This window comes from Macaca thibetana, chromosome 7 (assembly GCF_024542745.1).
Source record: "Macaca thibetana thibetana isolate TM-01 chromosome 7, ASM2454274v1, whole genome shotgun sequence".
In the NCBI taxonomy this organism is placed as follows: Eukaryota; Metazoa; Chordata; class Mammalia; order Primates; family Cercopithecidae; genus Macaca; species Macaca thibetana.
Window position 1 is genome coordinate 136590625 of NC_065584.1, and position 12621 is coordinate 136603245.

The following is a 12621-nucleotide window of genomic DNA, read 5'->3' on the forward strand; positions in this document are numbered from 1 at the left end:
TCAAAATTCTTGCCATGAACATGTAGCCAAAGTTTAGGATGTAGGCTAAAAGGAAAATGTGAGTTAGTAAAGCATTTTCACTTTCATGGCTTTTCAGAAACAGAGCCAAATAGAAATGTGAAGGAGGCAACTATTTAAAAAAATATGAGAGTAGTTTCATGGTAGAGCCAATGTAGAAGGATGTCCAATCAACTTTTAACTTCATCGATTTCTGTTAGGAGCAGAAAGGCATCAGTACTGTTGGGAGTTCAAAAGTGAATTCACTAAAGTTCTTGCATCTAGGGAACTGATTTAAGAGGTCGAAATTGTATTCAATACACATAGCAATAATAAATGCCAAAACGGCCACAAGTAGCATTTAGTCAACATTTTTAAAATTGTCTTATTCATCTTTCTATCTCAGCACTTAACTTGGTACCTGCTATACACAATATGCACTCAAAAATGTCTTTTGAATAAACAAATCTTCCTAGTGGGAAAAAAAATTGGAATCCATCTCCTGTCTGTTTCCATGGGAGGATACATTTGATCTTATCAGTAGTTAGGAAGGTACCATATATGTCTTGTTCTAAATTAAGGCTGGAGAAACTCATTCCCATAATCCATTGGCCATCTGCTGTTTAGTGCTGCATGCGCCGAGATAAGCACTGGGCTGAGAGAGACAAAGAATGCCAGTCCTGGACTCTCCAGGTGACTAAGTCTATTTGGAGACTTGCATGCAAATGATGATAATCCCATGTGACGGGCCTGTGACAAGGAAGCACATAGGAGGAGGCCAGGAGATATCGCGGCAGGCTCTTAGGGGAGCTGGATCTCAAAACACAAGCTGGAGTTGGCCAGGTGAAGATAAAGCAATGGGGAAAAAACAGGAGCAGGTGGGTTAAGGCAGAGAAAGCAGCAAGTGCAAAGACAGAGAGGCTCGAAAGAAAGTGGAGGCCTCAGGCAACCAACTAAATAGTTTTGCCTGGCTGCACAGAGGGTCTGTATCCAAGAGGCGCAGTAAGGCTCACACATTGGCAGGTGATTCAAAAAAGAGCAAATAGATGAGAGGGTGTGGTTTCAAGATTTGGCCACAAGGTGGTGCAGTAACCCAGCGTGAGGCTCCTTGCATAAAAATTTGAAACCTGAAGAAGAATGCCTCTTTCCATGATCACACACACACACACACACACACACACACAGACACACAGACACACACATACACACGGCTGAGAACTAGTCAAGAAGGCAGAAGGGTCACCTACCATGTTAAACTGTTGTTGCAGTTTTTCATTAGCGTAATTGATGCAAAATTGTTCAAAGCTGTTCACATCAAAGGTTTCAAAACTGAAATACAATTTAAACAAGTTAAAATATAACCTGAAGCAGGACATATGCATTTGTTTATAGATATTTTTTGACACTTAGAAGCTTAAACATTTGCTATATCTTCTACAAGTTTTAAATGCCCCTCAAAGCTTGTGGTTTTAATGATATCCTAGTAGTCAGTTTATATATAACCCTTTTCCTGGTTGTCCCCTGGAAGGAATCTGGTAGGTATAAAACACCTTCCCCAAGCAAGGCATTAAAATAGGCGTATCACGATATGGTGTAGTCCGCACAACAACAGTGATATTGGCAATTGTTATTCTGACTTTATAGGTCAAAAATAAGCCTGAGAGGTTAAGAAACTTGCCAAAGGTCACACCGCTTGTGTCAGAACTTAGCTGCGAAGCTGCCTGACTGTGATGCCTGTGCCTCCGGTGAGAAGGCAATGTGGTTTCCTATTCTCCTTTCCTTGTCTGTTGAGGGCAGGAGCAGCACAATTGCGGCACAATTTTGCCTCCCGAAGGGGTGCTTTCATAGTTCCTGGAGGAAAAGGACAAAGTCATTTCATATCCTACAGCCCAGCACACTCTGTCAGGGACGACAGACACGGCTGGCTTCCATGTTCAGACTTTCATCAGTTGCCTCTGCAGTTGCTTTGAAGTTGCAAGCTCAAGAACTGAGAGGAGCCCTTGGGGACAGGCCTGGGAAGCAGACTAGATACGGCACAACAGTGAGCCGTGCGGGGGCTGGAGAGCCATCAGGATTGTCCAAGGGGCAGCTGCTACTCAGCTCCTGCCAGCCGTAGCCATGGACGAAAGTGGGCCAGGATGTTAGATTCACTGGTTCTCAAGAAAAGGCAGAAAACTGGGACTTTTAAGTGAGTAACCCCACTCTGCAAAACATGCTGTGGGCGGAACAAAACAGAGGCGCCAAATTTAGCACCTGGCCAGATGCGCTCCAGCTGGAAGGCAGCTTGCTGAGCGCTTTAAGGTGTCAGCATTTATGCATGTCACCTCCCTTAACCCTAACACAGCCCTATGTGAAGGGCTCCTGTGGCTCCACTGTCACACACGAGGGTCAGAGAAGGAGTGACCATGGTGAGGACCAACAGCCAGCAAGTGGTGCCAGAAATGCAATTCGACCCCAGTGCTTGGTGCCTCTAAAGCTTTGTTCTTAATCACCCTAATCCTGAGAGGTTCCTGCCAGCTTCTACCACGGGTTCCCTGGGAGTCTCACTTGACTGAGCTGGTTTGGCTCAATCTGGGATTCCTGGGCAGGGTAAGAACCTGGACTGTCCTCTAGGCAGCTCCAGGGTGACGCATAGCAGCTCGAACGGCCCCATTCCACACGCAGCCTTGGTGGCTCAGAGATTTGGGGGCTGGTCTGCTCATGGAAGCAAGGCCAGGGCTGGGCCTAGGGGAGATTCAAAAGGGTCTCACTGCGCTCTGCAGCTCACAGCTGGGGCCAAGGGCAGGGCTTTCTAGAACCTGGCAAAATGTCAAATATCAACGCATTATTTGGGGGCACAAAGAACTGAAGTTTAGGACCTATGGAAAGACCTAGATCTGTGACTTAAAATGCTAAAGACACGTTGACTATGGTAACACTTCACATTGGATCCATGCTTATGGTTTTCAAGGTACCTGTATACCTTCCATCTCGTCTTCAAAATCACCCTGCAAGAGAGGCCCCATCTTGTAGATGCAGAAACTGAGGCTTGGAGAGGTTCTGTGACTTTCTTGGGGTCACGTAACTGGTATGCTATGGAGCTCACTCCGAGGGGTCTGACCCCCAGACCCAGGCTTTTCCAACTCTGGGTCCAAAGAACATAACACACGACAGGCCGGGGAGTCACCAGCCTTCGTCCGCTCTCAGCTTAGACCTGGAAGCTCATAGCCTCAGCTTTACTTGCTTTCAAAGATGCTAACTGTTCCTTTGAAGCTTCCTTATTTCCCAGTCAAAATGAGCTTTCTCAAAAGTTGCAGGTACGCCTGGGCGAGGGTTAGCCTAGAAGTGAGGCTGCTGGCGGGGGCGGGAAGAGCTTGGCCCCGGGCTGCAGCCCTGCTGCCTAGAGGAAAGCTGATTTTTTTGGAGGCGTCTCATGAACTCAAGGGTGGCAGCAAAGAGGCTGTTGTTAGAATTTTTGAGAGGAATCTTAAAATAATTTATTCTAACAAGTCTTTGAGAATTTATAAATACTCACCTCAGGTTTTTCCACATAGTTGAAAAATTCAAATTCCTTATTACAGTGGTCCTGGATCCTGCCTGGGGGGCCAACATCCAGCTTGCTACTCCTTGCACACGGCTGCCCCTGCTCTGTCCCCACCCCCTGCTAACCTCCAGCACACCTTCCTCCCTTCCCAGGACTCATCCCAACCTCTACTGCCGGCCTGCCGCCCTCACCAGTCTCGGTCCCACAGCGGCAGGAGCCGTGTGTCTGTGCTGTTCAACCATTGCCTCCAACACAGTGCCTGGGATATAAACATCTGTTAGATAAAAATATGAAATAATGGCCGGGTGCGGTGGCTCACGCCTGTAATCCCAGCACTTTGGGAGGCCGAGGTGGACAGGTCGCAAGGTCAGGAGATTGAGACCATCCTGGCTAATACTGTGAAACGCCATAGCTACTAAAAATACAAAAAATTAGCCAGGCGTGGTGGCAGGTGCCTGTAGTCCCAACTACCGGGGAGGCTGAGGCAGGAGAATCGCTTGAACCTGGGAGGATGAGGTTGCAGTGAGCTGAGATGGTGCCACTGCACTCCAGCCTAGGCGACAGAGCAAGACTCTGTCTCAAAAAAAAAAAAAAAAAAAAGAAATACACTCTTAAAATAAAGGACTGCCATTTAAAAATACATTTTTAAAACGCCCAAAAGAACAGGGAATAACAGAACAATTACATATTTCCACCACAGTGAAACAGGACTATTTTTAATGACGACTATCCACTTTTAAAAGTTCACTTAAGCTTTTACTGGCTGCTCAAACACTTTCTTGGAACAAGACAAGGTAAATAATTGACTAGACTATCCCAGTAATGTATTAAGCATTTTATAACTGTTGACATGTACTATGAATTGGGAGCCATACGTATTAACGTAGGATCTAAATTAAACAAAGCAACTCCCTTGAGGCACTGTCTCCCATTTGACAGCTATGGGAAAAGCTGCCTCTCCACCTGGGTGCAAGTCCAACAGCGTGGCGTGGCCCTGTCCCGCTCCTCCCCAGGAGGCAGCAGCAGGGCCAGGAAGGCCAGGGCTGGGCTCTCCCCTTTGCATGGGGAATGGGGTTGAGCTGCTTTTTGCCAGGGTGTGGGGGAAGATCCCCCAATCCAGGTGGAACACTCCACGATGCCTTTCACGGGTCAATCTTCCCCCTTCTCCTGCTAAGAAACCAGGGTGGGTCCCAGGAGAGGGGCAAGGGCTGGGCACTGGGGCCAGGTGCTGAGAAAAGCCTGAGGGATAACAATCTCTGCGGAGCCCTCCATGCCAGCTTCCACTCTGGTTACTCCCCAGCAGTTTCAGCATGAGCTGGGCCTGGGGTTTAGAGAAGGAGGACCAGGCAGAGACAATGAAAAAGAACCCAATTCCAGGATGGGATGAAGGGTAAGACCTCCTGGAGGAGGGCTGGGGAAAATCCAAGACCTTCTCACCCGAGAATGGAAAATGATTGGGGTGGGGGGTGGCTGATCAGAGACCTGGGTTCAGTCCACCTCTGGCCGCTGGGCTTGGGCAACGTGCAGGCCTAGATGACTTGTCATCCCCTGTGATTTGAATGGGAAGGGACCCCGGGGCTCCACACCTCAGGGGCCTTTGGTGGGAAAAGCAGAAGCAGGAGCCTCACAACTGTGCTGGCTTTTCCCACCAGTGCAGCAACTGTGACCAAGTTATTGAGTCTTTCTAAGCCTTGGTTGTTGCAGGTCTAAAATGGGGATAGTTATGAGGTTGCTTAAGAATTAAGTGAGAAAGCTCAGGGAAGTCAGGCAGCCTCAGAGCTGGCACACAGTAAGCTCTTAACGCCAGTCATTACTAATTCAGCATCTCTTTAATGCACTTTAAATAAACGGCACCACAGCCCAATAGAGTGTACTTAGCATCTATAGGGGCAAAAGCAGAGACTGTTATCTTTCTAATCATGTGAAATACAAAGGAACCAGAACAAAATAATCTAAAAACCACATGGTTCTCAACATTTAAAGGAGGAAAGACAGGCTCACTGAAGAGAATCTTACCCATAAATGTCCAAAACACCAATAAAAGTGTGCTGCTTGCCTGAAAACTGCAACGCTTGGTTAATTCTCTCCACAATGAAGTCGAACAGGTGAGCATAGATCTTTTTGGCCAGTGCATCCCTGGCGTTGACAGCCTGAGGCCTGGTCATGGGTTTTACCACCGTCTCAGAGCTCGTGACGATTTTGCGATTGCACAGCCACTGAGCAACTCTGCCACTCTCCAGGCCCAGGAGCTCACAGAACACCTTCAGGTGACTGTCATCCTCCTTCAAAAACAAGCACAAGCCCCGTCAGGTGGCCCAGCCATCCAAAGCCACACAAACCCACCCGGCCCAGGCCCCTGTGCCCACACTCAGGCCTGTGCAAGAGCTGACTAGTAGCTGGCACAAGGACGTCCAGGCCTCAGGAGGTGGAGACAGACCTGGGAGGAGAGCAAGAGGGCTGCACCGGCACGGGTCCTGCACCTGGCCCTTGGAGGACCACCCCTGCAGCAATGCCGGGGAGTCCAGGGCTGCATCCCACACTGATTTTTCATGTTCACCAAAGAATGCCCGCGGTGACTAAGGCCATGGAGGCCATCCTCCCTAGACCCCGGCCTGTTCCTGTGGATGTGGATACAGCCCTCTCTCTTCCCTTTGTACCATCCTGGGCCACTTGTCAGAGTGTGCACTCACCCTACCCCACCTCGTGCGGCCAGGGGTTTGCCTGGATGATGGCCCAGGAGGTACCTGGGTGTTGCTGCCAGGCAGAAACTGGTGCGGTTCCCGTGGCTGAGCTAGTGCCTCAGCTGACATGAGGCCTGGGGTGGGACTTTTCCTGCATGCACAAAGTGAAATCTTGCTTCTCCCCCAAGCCCGGGCATGAGAGCTGCCCCGCTGGTCAGCAGATGAAAAGAGGGAAGAGGTGCTCCCATTTCCCTTCAGCCGGTGTGGACAAAGGGCTCCTGTCCTCAGGCGAGGATGTGACTCCCAGCTCCTCTCTCAGTCAGGAGAACTCCCAAGGCAGGCTCCCCTGCGGGCACCATTCCAGGCCACCAGGACACCCACGTGATTGCACTAAAAAGCCTCAGGACACAGTGGAGGAAGCCATGGAAACAGCCCTGCCCCTCCCTGCGCTCTACCCACACCCCTGCAGACCAGCATCACAGTAACACAGAGCTGGCTTTGACGTGCCTGACCTCATAAGGGAGGGGACTGGCAGAGGCATTTGGTTTCCTTCCTTCTAAGAACGAACGAAACCTTCTGAGTCAAAAACAATTCAGCTGCAGGTGCTGCTATGGGAAAAAAATGCAAAGGGCAGCAGCTTTTCAGAAAGTCAGACGGCTTTGTCCAAATTTAACGTGTCTAACATTTCAAGTTCCTGATACAAATGGGTGGAAATGGATCCCAAATCTAGGACCAATAATTATAGGACTGGGAATTTTCCACAGATATTCTTAGAACACAGAAAGGATTTTCTGCCAGTCAATGTTAATTCTTCCTCCAAAATGCTACCTTCACAACAAGCTTCATGGGAGAGGGCTCAGTGTGGTGGCATTTGTTGGGCAGAAATCACATTTTTAGTCTTTGGGGGTTTAGGGGGAAAAGGGCAGAAGCCCAGCTTCTCTGAGGTAACTGAGCAAAGAAACAGAGGGACCTGCCACTTCAGACACACCAGACTCTCCCCCAGGCCTCTTGTCACTTCTCTCCCTGCTTTCCCACTTGGGGAACTGACTCACTCTGGGAGGTCTGCACACCGCGGGGGGATGGGAGGGGTGCTGAGGTGAAAGCTGGAGGAGAAGGAGAACTACTTCCTGGTCACGGCAACAGGCCTAAAACGCCGAGCCCAGGAGCTCATGCTCCACTCAGCTCTGCCCTCTCCCCAAACCGTTGGTAGCAGACAGCCAAGAACTCACCGGGTACACAAAATGATCAACTATTCCCATCGGTTATTTGAGGGACATGAAAATAGACATGGTTACGGACTGAATATTTGTGTCCCTCCAAAACTCAGATGTTGAAGTCCTAACCCCCAACGTGACAGTATTTGGAGACAGGGCCTTTGGGAGGTAATCGGGGTTGGCGAACGTCGAGAGGGTGAGGCCTGCCATGATGGGATTAGTGTTCTCGTAAGAAGCATCACAGTGTCTGCTCTCTCTCCACCATGAGGACGCAATGAGAAGGTGGCTGTCTAGAAGCCAGGAAGTCCTCACCAGAACCGAGCAGGCTGACGCTCTGCTCTCAGACTTCCAGCCTCTAGAACTGAGAAAACAAATGTCTATTGTTGAAGCCAGTCAGCCTGTGGCATTTGGATATGGCATTCTGAGTTGACTAGGACAGACATGTCACTGTTAATGCAAAGCTTTAAAGGTAGGCAGATTCTGTGTTTCATAGAAACATTTTTTACTTGTGTTTGTTTTCTTCTTTACACGGACATTGATGAGACTAATTAAACACATACCCCTCCCCCAAGAATCACTACTCATAGTATGTGTCAGAGAAGAAACACACATTAAATTAACTTGTGTCCATTAAAGAAATCTATCACAAAACTTACAACACATTCCCAGGAAGCCAGCACCACTGACGTCTGAGTCAAGCAGGTGTAAGGAGGTAGTGAGTGTCCTTCTGCTGAAAACTACCCAGCGTCCTTAAGGTCCTACGTGGTGTGCCATCCCCCTTCTCCCTCTGGTCTCATCCACACCCTCCCTGTCACTCACCCTCTGGATACATGGACCTTCCTGCTGTATCTCAAATGACATCTTCTGCCTGAGAGTTTCCGCACTTGCTGTTCTTCCCCCATCCACAGGTACAACCTGCTTCTTCATCCCCTTCAGGCCGCTGCCCACCACCGCCTTCCCGGAAAGGCTTTCTCTGACCACCCCACATGAAAGGCACGGCCCCTCCGCATGCCCCCTCTGCTTTACTTTCCTCTGTGCCAGCCGTCACCAGCTGCCGGAGATCATATTTGCTTGTTGTGTCTCCTCCCTACCCCTGATCATAAGCTCTCTGAAGGGCTTCTTGCTTTGTTTCGTTCACTGCTGTTTCCCCAGATGCTATGACTGTCCGTGGCACTTCGTAGGTGCTGCATACGGACTTGTTGAATAAAAGAAAAACACACAGAAGACACATTTCCCCTCCTCTACTGTTGCAAGGGGAGGAGGCTTTACTCCTTGAAGGCAACCCCTGGAAACCCTTGCCGCCGGCTTCCTGCTAAACCAGTCTACCCAGGAGGCCATCTATGCCTGCTGCTAAAAAGCAAAGGCAGGCCAGCTGCGAACCGGTTCCACTATGACCCTCGGACAAAGGAAAAGTAAAACAAATGAGCATCTCACACTAACTGAGGACCTCTCGTTGCCCACCGCGGTGATCTGCACGTTGCCCAGATGTAGGATGGCTGCCAGGATTTTAAAAACGTCCATCTGAAAATCCTCCTTGAAACCTGAAAACAAACATTTTCCCAGATTAGGAATACTGCATCTCTTCTCTGACTAGTAAGATGGGCACCTGGATTCATTCGAGATATGCAGGTCGCATCAGTGCCAAGCTCTGGGACAGGAACGTGAAGTGGACCCAGGGGCCTCTGGTGCACTATTCCTTCTAGTCGACCTCTGTAGACACACGTCATGTGTCTATACACAGGTTTTCCCTGTGCCATGCCTGCTAGGAAGTTCAACACAAAAATTAATACCCGAGTAACCGTTTCACTTCAGGTTCCTCAGAGAGTCGTCCTGCCTTGATTCTGTGCTTGATTTTGAACGTTTTTCACTTTTCTTTTTGCTCACAAGCTCTCTGAATCCGTGAATTATTTTCTAGGTGGGATTGCTGGAGGGATGCCATTTGCCCCTCCAGATCGTCTGCTCTCTGCCCCAGGGGACTTGGTATAAACCAAGGCGATGGCCTTTCATGCCCTCTGGCGTTTGGTTGGGCTTGATTCATGGGGAGCCCCGGCAGGAGAACAGAGAGAGGAGCGGAGAAGGTTCTGAGTGCGTCCTCCCCAGCCGCTGTCCCTGCGAAGCTGCCTCCAGCTGGCTGCGTGGCCCGACTGACAGGAGGTCACTACTCCTCTGGGGCTGACTTTACCCAACTCTCCTTCTAGGCTCCAGAAACCCAGAAACACTTGGATGCCCACATGGGAAAGAGCAGTGAACAGTTCTGCTGCTGCCCCCAGGTGCCCACTGCCCCTTGTATTAGTAGATCCCCTAGACTCCACTCACAACTTTGTAGTTGTAAATAATAAATAATCCCTCTTGTATCCTATTGTGAGCCTGCCCCATGTTTCCCATTGGGACTTTGATTGCAGTAAGTAGAATATAAATTATAACTACATACCATATTCAGTCACCATGAGGGCATTAGCATATTTCCTGGAGCCAATAAGAAAGCAAACCAGCTGCTAGAAAGGACTGTGTGTTCAAACCCTGCAAATCACAGTGTAGACCTGCACGCTGTGAGCCCGGTGATGCCAGGTCGGGATCCCCCCAGTGTGTGTTAATGACACTGTGGTGACCTGAGGAGCTGAGAGATGCGCGCGGGCTGGCAGGCAGGCTCATTCACACCAGGCAGGCTGCCTGGTCCACCCTGGAATGGACACCGGAATGGAAGCCAGTGACCCCTCATTTGAGGATACCTGGAGTTTTCATTAGCAGGTAGGTCATGTTCTTTAACAATTTCAAAACCTACTTTTTTTTTTTTTTAAAGACAAGGTCTCACTCTGTTGTCCAGCCTGGAGTGCAGTGGCATGATCATGGCTCACTGCAGCCTTGACCTCCTAGGCTCAAGTAATCCTCCCACCTCCGCCACCTGAGTACCTGGGACTACAAATGTGTGTAGTCCCAGCTAACTTTGTGTAGAGATGGGGTTTCGCCATGTTGTCTAGGCTGGTCTTGAATGCCTGGGCTCAAGTGGTCCACCCTCCTCGGCCTCCCAAAGTGCTGGGATTATAGGCATGAGCCACTGCACCTGGCCCTGAGTCTCCTGTACTACAAAGATTAAATAAAATCAGTCTCAAAAGCTTTCAATCCAAGAACACAGGGAAGACTCCAGCTCCAGCTGAGTCCAGGCACTTGCTGCCTTTCCATTTGGAGGTAACTCCTCCATCTGAAGGACAGATGTGTCCAACAGAAGCATACCCCTAGGCCTCCACCACAGTAATGACAGGCAAGTGACCACGAGCAGCAACTAAAAACACCAGGTGCAGGAGCCTCCATCCTGGCACTCCTCCCTGCTTTCTGTGATCCATAACTAAATCCCTCAACTACTCCAGGCCTTCCAGAAATGCAAAAGGGAGATGACAACTCCAAAGCAGTAATATGAAAGAAAGAATTCAAGACCTGTGTTAAGTAATCACCCTTAGTGAGCCTGTCACACAAAAGCAATGCCAGCCTGAATCAGATTTCCAGGGGGAGTTCACTGGTCAAGTTCCTAGTGCCTGAGGTCCCGGGGACAGCCTGATTCCAAGGTGTTCGTCCCATCAGAGAGCAAGGGGCATAGCAACACTCAAATGGCAGGGATCAGTGGATGAATCACTTGAGAAAGACACAGCAGAAGAGCAGAGGAGAGGGACAAAATGCATCCTCTCACACTTCTCCAGGGGTAATCTCAATGCCAGCTGAGGGACCTCAGCAGCAGAAGCGAGGGGAAGGCGAACGGAACACCGCCTCAGGCACTGTCCTCGGTATTTTCCACCCATCAGCTCCTCTCATGCTCACTGCAACCACAGGAAGGAATCCTAGTATTGTTCCCATCTCACAGAAGAGGAAACTAAGGCACAGGAAGGTTAGGGAACTCACCCAAGGTCACAGTGAGTAAGGCATATCTAAGCAGTTTAACGCCAGTGCCCACCACAGTATGAGAAAAGACCCACAGCATTCATGAGCCATCTAGCTTCACCCTAGCGTGTCTAAACAGAGAAGTCCCTGATGACCTCGTGCAAGGTGAAGGAAAAGTTTGAGCAGGGTCGCTTGCTGAGGTATCCTCATTTGAAGGCAGAGGTGCAGGCAACAGGTGCAGTGGCCCCACCTGCCCACTTCACACAGCACAGCAGGCGGCCATCACCATTAACGCTGTGAGAGGACACAGTACTCCACCTCTCTACAAAACTCCAGAGGGCTTTGTCTAAAACATCTAGGTCTGTGCACAGGCTAAGTGTCCAGGGCCAACCCCGCACATGCGGGGCCCTGAGGGTGAGCGCCTCTCTTGCCTTGTCCCAGTCTTGGCCCTGGGACTGAGGAATGTGATGTGGAAATCTGTAAACATAACCTAAGTTGTGTGATACACGGGGGCAAATGGCTGCAAATTGCTGGTCTCCAAAAATTAGAAAAGGTTTCATGGAAGAAGAGACGGTTTTACTCAAAGCATGGTGAGGGTTTGGAAAACTGGGAATGTAGAGAGCTAGAAGGCAGGGAGTAGCAGTTACCACACACCAGCTATGTGCTTGGCCTGGTGCTGGGGACTTTTACATACACTTCCTCGCCAGTTGTCATGAAAGGTAAGGTGTGCTGCCACTCACAGATCGAGACACCAAGTCTTGGCTGGGCACGGTGGCTCATGCCTGTAATCCCAGCACTCTGCGAGGCAGAGGCGGGTGGATCACCTGAAGTCAGGAGTTCAAGATCGGCCTGGGCAACATGGTGAAACCTCGTCTCTACTAAAAAGACAAAAATTAGCTGGGGGCGGTGGCGTGTGCCTGTAATCCCAGCTGCTCAGGAGGCTGAGGCAGGAGAATTGCTTGAGCCCCAGAGGCAGAGGTTGCAGTGAGCTGAGATTGCACCATTGCACTCCAGCCTGGGCGACAGAGCGAGACTCCGTCTCAAAAAAAGACACCAAGTCTCAGAGTGGGTACCTTAGACTCATACCAACTAGGATTTGAATTCACGTTCATTTGATCCCAAAGCCTACTCGATTTGCCCTACATTATCTTGCTGTGAGGAGGACATGATAGAGGTGAGAGACAGTAGAAGGATCAGGGAGATGACAGTGGGCAGGGCAGGGCATATCCTTCAGCCCAGCCAGAGTTTGGCCACCTGTCCCCTCCTCATGCACCGAGCCCGTGCTCCATGGAGTAGATTATACGGAGATTGAAATGACGACTATAATTATTTTCAG

General features: G+C 49.8%; 1 protein-coding gene across 4 annotated transcripts in view; it reads right to left on the reverse strand.

The window, feature by feature from the left end:
- MYO5C (myosin VC) overlaps nt 1-12621 on the reverse strand; it is a 109163-nt gene that overhangs the window by 69293 nt on the left and 27249 nt on the right. For all 4 annotated transcript variants that reach the window (XM_050797915.1, XM_050797914.1, XM_050797917.1 and 1 more), the window contains 3 exons: nt 8850-8956; nt 5537-5802; nt 1245-1326 (listed from right to left, as the gene is read on the reverse strand). In XM_050797915.1, coding sequence (XP_050653872.1) covers nt 1245-1326; nt 5537-5802; nt 8850-8956 — 455 coding nt within the window. The remainder of the gene's footprint in view (nt 1-1244; nt 1327-5536; nt 5803-8849; nt 8957-12621) is intronic.